Source organism: Pogona vitticeps, chromosome 6 (assembly GCF_051106095.1).
Source record: "Pogona vitticeps strain Pit_001003342236 chromosome 6, PviZW2.1, whole genome shotgun sequence".
Taxonomy (NCBI): Eukaryota; Metazoa; Chordata; class Lepidosauria; order Squamata; family Agamidae; genus Pogona; species Pogona vitticeps.
In genome coordinates this window covers 91,875,513-91,889,796 of record NC_135788.1, presented here as the reverse complement: position 1 = coordinate 91,889,796, position 14,284 = coordinate 91,875,513, and the positions used below count along the sequence as shown (strand labels likewise).

At 41.6% G+C, this 14,284-nt stretch overlaps 1 protein-coding gene across 1 annotated transcript in view; it reads right to left on the bottom strand.

Moving 5' to 3' along the window:
- The window catches only part of RAPGEFL1 (Rap guanine nucleotide exchange factor like 1), a 79,651-nt gene that overhangs the window by 21,644 nt on the left and 43,723 nt on the right, over nucleotides 1–14,284 (bottom strand). The window contains exons 8-10 of the mRNA XM_020805854.3: nucleotides 14,064–14,186; nucleotides 11,852–12,030; nucleotides 6,729–6,819 (exon numbers count right to left, since the gene is read on the bottom strand). Of these exons, the coding sequence (XP_020661513.3) occupies nucleotides 6,729–6,819; nucleotides 11,852–12,030; nucleotides 14,064–14,186 (393 nt within the window). The remainder of the gene's footprint in view (nucleotides 1–6,728; nucleotides 6,820–11,851; nucleotides 12,031–14,063; nucleotides 14,187–14,284) is intronic.

Genomic DNA, 14,284 nt, shown 5'->3' with positions numbered 1-14,284 from the left:
AGACACCTTGATGACTGACCTAAAGAGAAACCTAGAGCTAGCAACAGAGACCCTGCAAGCTCAAAAGGTCAGAAAGAAAGCTTGGGATGACCAGGAAGGCAGGGAGAGGCACTTAAACCCAGGGGAGGAAGTGCTTTGGCCTAGGCCTTGCAGAGGGAACAAACTGCAGCTGGGTAGCCCAGAAATAAAAGACTTGGGTCACATGGTAGGGGGAGGAGTGATAAAACCCCTGGAGGCCAAAATAGAAGCTGTTCGTGATTGGCCCAGACCCAACACCAAGAAAAAAGTCAAATCATTTCTTGGGTTGGTGGGCTACTACAGAAAGTTCATCCCGAGGTTTAGCGAGATTGCGGCTCCGCTGACCGATCTGACGAGGAAGAAGGCTGATGACCGCATCCCGTGGACCAGCGACTGTGAGGAGGCGTTCCAGAGGTTGAAGGAGGCGCTCGTCCAGTATCCAGTGCTGCGTGCTCCAGACTTCGACCGGGAGTTCATCATCTACACCGATGCGTCTAACAGCGGGGTAGGAGCGGTTCTTTGCCAGGAGGATGAGAATGGTGACCAGCATCCAGTGTCCTACCTGAGTAGGAAACTCCAGAAAGGTGAGAGACATTTGGCAACCGTGGAGAAGGAGTGTTTGGCCATAGTCTACGCGATCCAGAAGGCCAAGCCTTACATCTGGGGAAGACATTTTACTCTGTGCACTGACCATTCACCACTGCAATGGTTAAAGACAATGAAAACCCACAATAGTAAACTTATGAGGTGGGCTTTAAACCTGCAAGACTATGACTTTGAAGTGAAGGTGGTCAGAGGGTCAGTGAACTGTGTTGCTGACGCCTTGTCAAGAAGACCTGAAGAATGAAGACGGCGAAAGAAACATGGACTATGTATATATATTGATGACAAAAAGTTAAATGTACCTGTTTTTTGAACTTGGTTTGTATGAATAAAGGTAAATTGATGTAATGTATATGGTAAATGTTTAAATGCCTAATTGCTATGGTTAACTTAGAATGTAAGTATAAGTAAGTATGATATGGTATGTATAACTGTTGTTGTGTGTTTTATCCAGGTTGTTTTTTGGGAAAAAGCACCTTAGCTTTCCCCCTACAAAACAACTTATAAAGAGGGGAGGTGTTACATACAGCACTGATGTTACCTGTCTGTCATGGGTTTGGAGGGAAAGTTCCATCCTATGGGGAGTGGAAGGCGGGACATCAGGAGGAGGGGCTGTACTGTATATATATGTGATGCGTGTGTGGAGAAGTTTAGACGCTGGGATGAGAAGAAGCAGCAGCTGGGAAGAAGAAGCTGGTGTGGGAGTCTGTGTGTCAGACAGGGTACTACTGTGTGTCAGTCAGTACCAACCTGATAGGTTCAGGTGTCTGTATGGTTAGCCAGAACTGATAGGTTCAGGGTCTGTGCTTCAAGTTAAGTGTTCTGTGTGAACCAAACTGTATGCATGTATGAATGAGACTAAGCCACGTTACTATATCTTATTCACTTGATCATTTTATTTTCCCTGTGTGTTGTTTTAAATAAACCTTATTCTTTTATTTGTTGAAAATCCATCCTTGGTCTGTGTGACTTCTTATAGGGAATGGTTGGTGGCAGCTTAGTTAACGTGTGGCATATCCCAGTAGGTCTGGGTTTGTCACACCTATGTCTAGCCCCCAGAACTCTGGAAGCTGACAATCCCAGATTTAAGGAAACAAAATCATATTTTCCTCCATTATTTCTTCCAGCTGCCATGATTAAAGAATAAAGATTTTTGCATTATGATGATGGGTAAAAGGAGAATCAGAAGTGCCCCAGTACACAATCAGTTTATAAGTTTCCGCAGGCAATTGGAAATACTACAAAAACAACCAAAATTAAATCTAATACAGTATTTAGGTCCAGTATGATAGATTTCATTCAAATGTGAAGTCCAAGATAGCCCTCTTAGTTTCTAGGCAGAAGGGAGGACACACATCTGAAACTTTGCACAGCCTCCTTCAGATTCTTAATGTGACAAAATCAGAAGACTAGTTTTGAAATTGTTAGGAATTATGAAGCCTTCGGAATGTGCAGGTCTAGGATAAATAAAAGGAACTCAGGCTTCAGCTATTACTTGGCCAACAGAGCAGTGCCTTCTACCTACTAAGTTTGTGCCTCAGTGCTGAGTCTTGCTCAAATTCAATATTCCATTTCCAGCAGCAGGAAACTGGAGCTGGAAGTATCTGGCTATGCCCACAGCAGATTAAGACAATATTCACCTAAGTATATAAATTATACCCCCTCGAGCCTAAATGAATATAACCCGCTTAAGAATACTCTATGTGATAGAACAGCATCTTCCACTGTACAGTATTCCACTGATAATCTGCTTGTCTGCTTGTGAAGGGATGAACCAACCAAGCAAAATGTGTCAAACTGGTTTTCCCACCTACCATGAGTCAACCTAAGTGATGTTGTTTTCTAGCTCTGATGCACAGCTTGTTTATGAAGGAACGAGATCACTGATGCATTGACTTGCCCAACATCAGGCACTGCCCTCAACATTTAAGGGTGTGGCAGGTTCAGTTCAAGGAATAGAAACCCAAGACTGTGATTTCCCAAATGTGTTGTAAACAATTAGAATGTTACTTAAAAGGGGGTCAGGGAGGTTTTCCCCTATTTTCTTTCCACTTAAAAACAAGCACTAATGATGTTTATTGCTAGTCTAAACACGTTAAGGCACAAAAACAACACAAATATAATACGAAAGAATATAGACACTGCCTAAAACTGGATCTGGCCAAGATCCACAAAATCAGTCACTGTATTTTTTTGATTCCTGATGGTCCAGAGTCCAAGCAGAGGGAATGCCTTATACTGCTGCAGTGGGGTGAGGAACTAATACAAGTCAGCTACCTCTTGAAATCACCAAATCATGGCCTTCCCTGTTGTTTGTCCCCTGAATTAGCTGGCATTTACAGTCCCATTCATCAAGGCCTGAGCACCTAAACGTGCTTAGTTTTGGCTGAATTCTACGCTGAATGTGCCTCAGTAAATACAGACATAACTTTACAGGCAAATGTAACAGCTAGCTTAAGCAATATGGTCTACAAAAAAGCCTTGCTTTGATAAACATTAAGAAGATGGCATGGGACTCTCTAGTCCAGAAGTGGGTAATGGGAGGCCTATGGACTGCCTATGAACCCCTCAGAGGCCCAAACACCTACAACTCCCTCAGAGTCCCAAATACCCTCCATACCCCCCCCCAAACAATCCAGCTGATACTAGGATGAAACATAGCCATCACAATGCATTAGGCCAAGAGGGCCAAACACTGCACAGCAAGGCCCTGTCAGGTATCCTACACTGAGATCAGCCCTCAGGAGAGAATCCTTTGCTTCCACAAGCCTGGATGCTTCTTGTTTATTTCCTTTCCAGTGATGACCCAGTTTGATGGCAGAGATTGTATGAAAATTATAGGGAGGAGTGCAACAAATGAAAAATGATTTTGACAAAATACATGTACCCACAGCTCCTGGTAAACAGGAAAGATAGCTATTGCAAAAGAACTGAGAACACAAGAGTGTGGGTGGATATGTATCTCCGTGTGTGTGTGTGTGTGTGTGTGTGTGTGTGTGTGTGTGTGTGTGTGTGTGTGTGTGTGTGTGTGTGTGTGTGTGAGAGAGAGAGAGAGAGAGAGAGAGAGAGAGAGAGAGAGAGAGAGAGAGAGAGAGAGATGTATTTGTAAGCCAAAGAGAAAATGTGCCAAGGACCATCACATACACTCTTAACATCATAACTACATTTCACACACCCATATCTTCCAGTATATATTCTCAGTATTTCAACTTCTCATTTGTATTTGTTGTTATCAGGTTTGGTTGTTAACAGGTTTTCAAAAAACGTCATCACTTCCATCACTAGAAACCCTATTCACCCAAAACTAATTGAGTGGCATGGAATTAAACAGCCATTCCACAAAGCTCTTGAAACTGTGTCATGAATGAAGAACACCCTTGCTTATGTCAACAATTCTTCTACAATATTTACACAGAACTTAAGTATAGTTTAGTGAAGGTCAGTGTTAATTCAAAGCTTTTTGTTTGCAGGTTCAGCCAGTTTTACGCTTCCTTGTTGAACACAGTTAGAAATTCAGTGAAGAGCAGCATCTCTTAATTACTCCTTATTGGTTTTTTGTGCTCCTGGGCTGGACCTTTTTATTACTGATTTCCTTCCATTATTATTTTTTTATATGCAGCAAAATAATAATGGCAGGAAACAGGTAATTAAAGCACCCTTCCCCTGGGAACAGGCATAAACAGTAAGAGGCAGTTAAAACTGCACATTTATCTGGGAATAAATCCTATTTAATTCAGTGGGACTTAATGTACTATAAGAGAGGCTAATTAAAGAGAATTTGGAATTATATTGATCAATAATTGCTTATACTCTAACATGTAAACAAGACTCTTGCAAACAAGAGTCAGGACAGAATAGGTGAACAAAAATCTGTCTGGTAAGGGAACCATATCCATTTAAAATTGCAGCAGCAATTTGCCTCTCCAGAATGAAGTTCTGGCTGTTGCTTCAATTTAATTAAAACATGTACACATCACCCATCATTGTTCTTGATATACTAATGATGTACTGTACCAGTATTCCAGAGCAACAAAATAAAACACAGAAAGTAAATATATTAGATAAAAATTCAGAGCAGGCTAATCCTTGATTGATTAACATCAGTTAACATGCAGAAGTACATAGAAAATATTTTTGCCTGAGAGTTATATTGCTGTTGCTATGCCAGTCAACTCCCTCTGATGAGGGCATTCCACTTTTAGGACACAGTTGTATTTTGTTACTGAAAATCCCTAAATTAGGACTGGTGGTGGTGGGGACAACATTCAGTGATTTATCAATGGTATTGTGTGGATTTTCTGTAAAAATGAGTGAACCAGTGATGATTGTTCCAGAACAATGTGTGGAAATGAATGTGTGAAACAATGCCAGATATTGGAATCTGCAGCAAAAATCACATTATCCTCCCTACCACCATTCCCCACTGCCATGCAAACATCAGAGAAACACCAGGGATGTGAACAAGGCCATCATGGCATCATCGCTTCACTAGCAGTAGATTACACTACAGTCTGTAAACAACAGAGAGGAAAAAGAAGCCTGTAATCATCATTGCCTCTTTAAAAACAGTTTGTTTTACAGTCAGGGTGGTTGTTTTTAGCAACCTAGGGTGAGCCCTGTTAACTCAGCAGCCTATGACTTTTTGCTGCTGAAGGCTAGAATGGCCACACATTCTTTTCTTACAGAAGATGGTCCTCTGTTTCAAGGACTGTACAGTCAAAGGGTGCAATTACACTGTGAAAATGAATCAAGAGATGGAGTAGGGTTTGGTTTAAAGTCACGTGGTAGACACACGGCTTTTGGGTCAGTGTGTGTGTCTTATTGGAACAACTTATAATCCTTTTAAAATCTGTATTCTATATCAGTAAAGGGTGCTACACGGTCTTCTAAAATCTGTGAGATTTATCAAGCAATTAATGCCTGGATCATAGATTTCAAGCTGCAAGTAAACCTTGCAGTCAGATTTGTTATATATATTTTCCTATCTGTAATACTTAACTAGCACTATCCCAGTTTGATTTTTTTAAAATTTAAAATAACACTGGCAGTGCCAGCAGTGAGTGGCTGTGAGAGGCAGTAAGCACAAGGGTGGGCAGGCACTGCAAACTCACTGCATTTGAAACTTTGATCTGCACCCTCCTGTCCTCGCACTGGCTGCCTCTCATAGTCCTGCCACTCCAGAACTTATCCATGTGCAAAGTAAAAACAAACAAAATAAGGCCAAAGAAAACAAAGCAACACATCACACCTGGAAACCAAGATGTAAGACAGTTGTGAGGACTGCAGACTTTAGTCTGTAAAGAGGTCAGAAAAGCTACACAACGTCTAATATCTCTCAGCATACTCTCTTCTTATATATTCACCCTTTGCAGCTCAGGCTAACACATCCCACATCTATCCTTCAAATTTCTGACTCCTGATTCCTCATTTTTCTTAAGAAGATGAAATTATTCCATTCTATAACAATCCAGAGAGAAATGGAGGTAATGGCTTTTATTGCTCACATTTAGCCTTTATCATCTTTCTCCCTCTTCTCTGAAAGCATGAAGAATGACACTCAAAGCATCCCATATCAATTAAACAGATATTCTAAATGTGTCTCTCTTGAAGCCCAGTCCTTCCAAAGGGTTTACTTAGAACAGCCCAGTGAAAGCAATGGGAGATACAGGTCTTCTTGGTAATTTCCTTGGATTTAGGACTCTTCAAAAGAAATCCTGCTCTGCTCTTGCGAAGTAGAATGAGGAGCACAGCTTTTTCAGTGACAGCTCTGGATTTCACTATACAGAGGAGCAAGTGTGGCTGGTATTTTTCAGTGGCAATTGTGATGACTTGTGGGTTCTTCTGTTTTGTTTCTACAGAACTAGAGTGTGCACTTACAATGTTTCTTATCTGGTTATTACATTACTGGAGCTTTATATTTGTGAGTTGTAGTGAAGACATATTGTTGGATAACTTGACAGATAAACTAAATGAGTTTATAAATACTTGAATATTGAAACAGCTTCCTTGAAGAATGGTGCAGGGCACAGGAAGAGTATGCACAGCACTGCCTCCTACACACATATACAAAGAAGTCAGCCCCCCACACCTTCCCTTTACTTTCTTACCTCCCAGGTGAGGCGCAAGCGACTGACAGGTGCATTATTCAACCCTATAACCACAGCATAGAAGGTGAGCATGTCCTGGTTCTGTTTACATCTGTGGGAAAGAAAAAAGACAGCACAGTTAAGAACTAATGTCTTCTCTACGCTCTATATTTTGGAGCATGTTCGGTGGGGGTCAGTTAAGGTGCAATATATCATTTCGTATGATCCTCAAATCTACATGACATCAGAACTCAGACAACCCTATTTGGTCTGGCTTCTTCTACTTTGAATTTCTCATATTGTGAAGTGGCTGAATAAGCAAGCTGCTTCAGGATAGAACTGCTGGATAGCTCAGTGGCTTAGGCTGGGATTTCAGTTTCCTTGAGAGGGCCTGGACCCGATGATCCATCGGGTCTCTTCCAGCTCTGCGGTTCAAAGGTTATTAAAGGTTATATTCACATACTGAACACTCCCCTCTGCTCCTCAGCAGGGAAGTGATTTTTTTTAGATTGTAGCAGACCATTGCTGATGCTCTGCAGGCAGCTTGTTGAACAGCCTATCAAGACAAAGCAAAGAAATTTTAATTAGTTTTTAAAATAAGTGATGCAGCACATCAACAGTGGTCTTGTACAGTCTAAAAATGTTTCTCACTTCCCCTGCTCCTCTGCCAAGGAGCAGAGGAAATATGCCAATACCCTGAAGTGGCTCATTTATTAAGCAAAGCAAAGCGTGCTGCTTTTATACCGCCCCATAGTGCTTCAAGAACTCTCTGGGTGGTTTACAAGTTAATTATGCAGGCTAAACATTGGCCCCCCAGCAAGCTGGGTACTCATTTTACCAACCTCAGAAGGATAGAAGGCTGAGTCAACCTTGAGCCAGCTACCTGGGATTGAACCCTGGGACATGAGCACAGTTTTGGCTGCAGTACAGCGGTTTATCCACTGTGCCACAAGGCTCTTCATGATATTAAGCCATCTCACGATATTGGAAATTAAAACCAGAAGGAACCTTGACAACCAGACTTGCTTTTGCTTCATTCCCAACGACTGCATGCACAGCAAATGGACCAAACCCGAGTGATCTTTTCCTGCACCAAAAAACCCAGAAGGCCCTGAAAAGAGCTCAGAAAAGTGTGAGTAGGAACCCTCTGGGGACAATTTGGTTCACTCCAGAAATTATGTTGTGTAATTGCCAGAAAAAGGAATGAACCAACCTGTCCCCACGGTGGACCACACAGTAGGTTAAATGCCTGTCTAATCACACACTGATATGGCAGAACATTCAGTCTTAATTTGCTGTTGCTGTTTAGTCATTAAGTCGTGTTTGGCTCTTCGTGACCCCATGGACCAGAGGACGCCAGGCCCTCCTGTCTTCCACTGTCTCCCGGAGTTTGGTCAAATTCATGTTGGTAGCTTCAATTACACTGTCCAACCATCTCGTCCTCTGTCGTCCCCTTCTCCTCTTGCCTTCACATTTTCCCAACATCAGGGTCTTTTCCATGGAGTCTTCTCTTCTCAGTTTAAATAGCCTCCCCTAAATCCACCATTTCCCAGTGTTCAAGAGGCATTGTCACATTTTCCCCAGGTATTAGGTTGATACTTTTTATCATGTGCATGACAGACAAGAGGTTAGCTCTTCTGTCATTTGCCTCCAGACCACCAAATATAGCTTGCTATATTTGGCCATGGTGGCTACCGCTTGATTTTCAGTCGCCATTCTAGAAGTGAATAACCAGTCGTTTTAGCAGGAAGATAAAATGGAACAGCACATTTTAGCAGGCTGTGGAAGGAAAAACCACACTGATCACATATTTTAAGCCTTCTCTGGGGCAAGGAAAGGCTTTGTCTTAAAACGCACTAAACATCCTTTTGAAGCTAATTGTCAGTGTTCAAGTTCTAAGAGAAAACATAATGGTACTCTTAATGAAATCCAGAGACCCTACTAGTTCCTGACTCCTGCCAATCTGAGTCAAATCACAGAGCTCTCTACAGATGGGGAGGGAGGCAGTTTGCAAACAACAACAACAGTAGCACTGTGCCTGCTCTTATCCAAAAACTGCTAATTACTAACATTCAGAACCTCCCCAACCCATCCCCAAGTATGTGTCACAGCTCTGCTCAGCTGCCCACACCTGCTCCTGCTCCTTTCTACTGCATCATCCCCGGGTCACCACCAAAATAAAAAGCAAGCCAAGACGAAAGTCTGCTGCCACGGGTTATTAAAGACAGCCAGATGATGGTGTCAAAGTCATTATTTCTCTTTCTATTAGTGCCAAGAAGGCGAACAGAGGCAAGTTGAACATGCAGTAGAAGCACAGAAAGAAAGAAAAAACATTAGTACTGTGTACTAGGACTGGCATGGTTGATACAGTTTTGGGACAACTAAATTTCTTAATTTGAAAAAGTGCATATTTCAGGATAAATATCAGCTGAAAGCAATATGAAAACAGTGGTTCTATATGGCATTTGATATAACATGGAAAGCTCATTGCTATATTATTCTATAATGTTTATTCACAAGTCCCGTTCAGCTAAGTTCCCCTCTAATTTTTATTAAAAGCTTCCTTTTTGCAACTTCTGCCTCTACTTCCAGTTTATTCAGTCCCTGTTCCTATGTAGACAGTTGGTTTTATTACTAGCTTTGTTCCATATATTCCTTTGACTGTTGTTTTGCTGGGTTTTTTAAAGTAAAGGAAAAGAATAAAAAGAAGCAACTGGCTATTAATCCTTCGACTTAGAAATTCAGAGCTGACTAATTGGTGGGCAATGATGAGATTATTCATCAGTATCAGGCTGTACTGAACAGAAAGCAATAAAAGCAGAAATTTGTCAAAATCCAATTATGAATCCCAACCAAAGAAAGTTACTTGAATCCATTGCTCAATGGTAAATCAACACTTAAGTAAATCTCACTGGCTGAAAACCAATTAGCAATTTATATTTGTGTAAGGAAAATCACGCACCTTCAGAACACGGCCAAACAGCCCGAAAAACCTACAACAACCAAAATTACATAAACCATGGGAACAAATTGCCGCTCATTAGCAAAATGCTGGTTGGTTTCCTAGATGTGACTCCAATTGCACAACAGGGCATGTGCCCAGGATCACGACCAGGATCTCAATAACCAGAGGTAATTTGCTGCTGTAACTTGTGATTCTCTTATACAACTGTAAATCACCTATAGTGGTAGTTCTCAATCTTGGGTCCCCAGATGTTCATGGACTGCAACTCCCAAAAATCCTGGCCAGCACAGCTAGTGGTGAAGGCTTCTGAGAGTTTTAGTCCAAGAACATCTGGTGACCCAAGGCTGGGAACCACCAACTGATAGAATTGTGAGCATCGGTTCAATGGGTCTATTGTAATTGGCTTGGCAATTGGATTTAGGTTGAAGCTCTTTTTTTTCAGAGAAGGAAGTTTTTATTGAAAAAAAATTTTCCCTCTGAAAAATCTCTTTGCCGGTTTACACTGGACAGATTTTAGCACTACAACAGTGTGTTTCAAGTAGAAAAAAATCACATATAAGGTCAGGGAATGACATTGTCTGTATTTTTTATTTAAAATGGGTGAATAATGTATGGCAATTCAAAGTGGAATGGCTTTTCTGGAAGTACACTTTAAATGGCAGTGGTTCTGCAATGGTTCCAGGAACAGGCTATGCCAAATCTAGCTACCAGAGACACTGAAAATGCTAGAACAACCTGAAGATATTAGAAGATGTTTTTTATAATTCTTAGTATAACATGGTGAGAGCAACATTTCCCCCGCTGCCCAGCATCTTTCTAATAACCCAGAATTGAAGCAAGCTCACCAAATTACAGCTTTCTCCACATGTTACATTTTTTCTTTGCTGGAAATGTACCTCCCTCAACCCCATGAACCCATGTTTAAAGAACAATAAACAGCTTGCTTTTCCCCCATGTTCAGATTGCTACAGTGGCTTATGAATAAGGCTGACACTTTGCCAGGATGTCTATGCTTTGAACAGCTGGGGAAAAGGCAAGAATTCACCAAATGACATTTTCCACATCACTGCATCTTCATGCTGACAAAAGCTGCATATGCTGGATTTTTGCCTGTCATGTAATTCTTACAGACATAGCAACCTTGGTAGGAAAAGAAGTGTCAGACTTACTTAACTTTGAATGGATGAACCATAATGAGTGTGCAAGTCGTGGGTGGATGTGTGGGTGGATTTTGCTCAAAACATTACAGTTTTCTACTGCAGAGAATATATGGTAAAGAAAAATATATAAACATAGAAAGGGTGGAGTCCACATCCAAAGTGCTGGTCACATTTACTGCAGAGGATGAGTTGGAATGCCATGCAAGTAAAACTCACTCCTTCTGATGATGGATTCAGATGATTTTGTAGGCACTTATAAATCTACCAAATGGTGTTACATGGAGAGCCAGTCATATTAAACCAATGTCCAAGCAGCAGGCAACCTTTATCACAATTATTATAACCTCACAACTGGAAGGAACTCTTTAGATAATCAAGTCCAGCCCCTGTCAAGGAGGTAGGGAATCAGTGGGGAATCAAATTCTCAGCCTCTGGCTCCGCAGCCAAATACCTAAACCACTAAGCTATCCAGCAGTTACAACCCTATGTTCTCACATTTTAGAATAAGCACAAGAGTTTGGCACCAGTTTCTTCACCATCTAACATAAGTTGAAAGGCCATGGACATATGCATTATATGATGGTTCAGGAGGGCAGGAAAAGCACTGCATCTGCTAATGAAAGCAGAATTCTACCACCTGAAAATGTCAGTTTCCATTTTTAAGAACACGAGTTTCTAGTCCTGGTGAACATTCCTTGAAAATGTGTGGGAAGCTCCCACTCAAAATCTCAGAAAGCAAAAGACACATTTTAATCAGATTTTCACTATTGGTAGGGGTGGGGGTGGCCTCTAAAATCTGCACAGATCATTGAGCACCCTCATAACTAATAAAACCATAATGTAAACAGACAAATTAATGAAGACTAGATTAAAATGTGCAAAGGATGAGAAGCTATAGATAAATGAGTCATGTTTACACACACTGGACTGACAAGTCTTTAAGCAGTTATTGATAGCCAGATTGCTTGTGTGTCCACCCTTACTCACAGTACAAAGACAGCATGAGGTGCAACACTCACACAGATGCAATCTTGATGAATTTCTTCAGCAGGTGGGCACGCTTCCCCGGTGTCTCACAGAGCAACACCTCAGTGGCTACCCAGTGCTGAACTTCACTGCAACGCTGCAGCAGCAATTCCAGGTTGGCTGTCTCTCGTCTGCCTCGTTCCCCATGGAACACGTAGTCCACAAACTCCAGCTATAAACAACAATGTGACAAGGGGGGGGGATCAATATCCACGGTGGCTTCTTAAGAATGGGATAAAGGGATGGGACATGTCCCTCTTCACCCTAGAATCACACCACCCATCCTATCAGTCCATTTTATGTATAACAAGAAAGAGGAGGAAGGAAAGACTAAAGCTTACTTGTCATTGAAATGTTGAGCCTTTGGCTGGGCAAATATCACTTTAGCAATAAAAACAGGGCTATCTCTAGCTATTTTGTTGCCTGAGGTGGACAAAATGGTGCTTCTTGTCCCATCCCATGTTTAAAAGGTGATAGGAACAGCCAGTTGAATACTGAGAATGGGATAGCATTCCCTACCACATCTGGGGGTGGCAGATCAATTTTGAAAATGTTAACAAGGAACAGCCAATGAGTTAAGAAGCTGCTGGCCATGCCCTCCAACATCTGCTACCTGAGTTAGTTTCCTCACCCTGCCTAATGATACAGTAGTCCTGTATGAAGGGTTTGAAAGTTCACATGACTGAAAGCTCCTCCATACAAAAAACAAAAAAAACTGCTCTCATACAGAAAGGTAGATGTTAAGGAAAAATACTCTAACCTTATTTTTCCTTTATCATGCTAATCTAATACCTAAGGAAGTAATCTGGAGGACTGCAACCAAGGCCTACTGAGCTGAACCATGTTTATTCATTTTTGAATGCTGACTCAAACATACAAAAACATCTCACAGTACAAGATTAACTTTAGGATATAGATGTTTGAAAGGGTCTTTAGTTAAACTTGCATTGCATACAAAAAACTAACATTTCAAAGAGAAATACTGAGCACAAAATTACCTTTGTGGAGCAAAGGTAATGCACAGAATCATGATGTGAGTTAAAGAGCAGACACAAGGGAAACTGAAGCATGGATTACAGAGGAGAAATAGCCCCAAGACGTTGATAATGTATACTTCCCCCTCCCCCAGTCATGTAGGATAGGAGACTCCACCACACCATATGCCCTTTCTGACTATCTTAACCAGGGCTGCCTCGAGACTGAGGTGAAGGACATGATAGCTTTTTTCCATACAATGTACAGAAAAACCTTAGATATTGGGCGAGCCTGGCAGCACAGTGGTTAAACTGCAATACTGCAGTCAAGTCTCTGCTTACAACCTGAGTATGATCCTGATTGATTCAGGTAGCTGGCTCAGGACTGACTCAGCCTTCCACCCTTCCATGGTCAGTAAAATGGGTCCCCAGCTTGCTGATGGGCAAAGCTGTTGTTCGTATAATTATGTTGTAAACCACACAGAGAGTGCTTTAGCACCATAAGGCAGTATATTATTTAAAGCAACAACATTGGTGAGGGTACAGTGTCCTCCATTGCACCTGAGGGCAGTAGGACAGTTTGGGGGAAGCACTGCAATCTGAGTAGCACACACCACTCTAACACTTCCCTGCCCCTCTTCACCTCTCATCATCTGCTGCCTAAAAGAGCAGCCTCATTCTGCCTAATGGTAGAGTCTGCCTGGTCTGAGATATTTTCTAAAACAAGGCTCTTAAAGTCATCTCTAATACTCCATCCATCAGCGCTCTCTTGAGTCAGGGCTCAGGAAAAAACATCTAAACTAGCTGTAAACCATTCTAGAAGGTTACACAAAAACTAAATGCTTCTTAAGCTAACATGTGAAATAAAAGTAAGAAGGGGAGTGACAAAATATAATGATTTAAAAGAGGTATGGAATACATATTTGAACTATTTTTGTAAAAAGGAGAGGTCATAAGCCAGCAGAAGAATCTATATATTTTTGGAGTGGAATGGGGTAAAAGAGATTAAAATAATATATTTGGTTATCTGGTCCCAAGGGTGATGGTGGCACAGAGGGTAATTTTAGTAACTATGCTACCATTGTTGTTATTATTGTTTTTCTTTTAATAAAAAAAAAAACCCCACAACTAAATGTTCCCCACTCATTCATAAATTCCAGAGTTTCCAACTTGCATGCCAGCTCCGTGGTCCTTTCCCCCCCCCCCAATTCTTCTTCAACTATCGGCTCACCTCATGGACACAGCGGAACAACTCCCAGTGGAAGGCTGTGAGATGATTTGCCACATCTTCCGCTTCGACCCGGTGGATCTCTGTGTCACCTGGCGACACTTGGATTTCATCCGGGAGAGGGACCTAGGCAGCAGTTCAGATTTGATATGGTGGTAGTGGGGATCAGACAGAGAGAGAGAAATTCCAGTATGTGTGAGAACCAGATTAATATTTTGATAGCT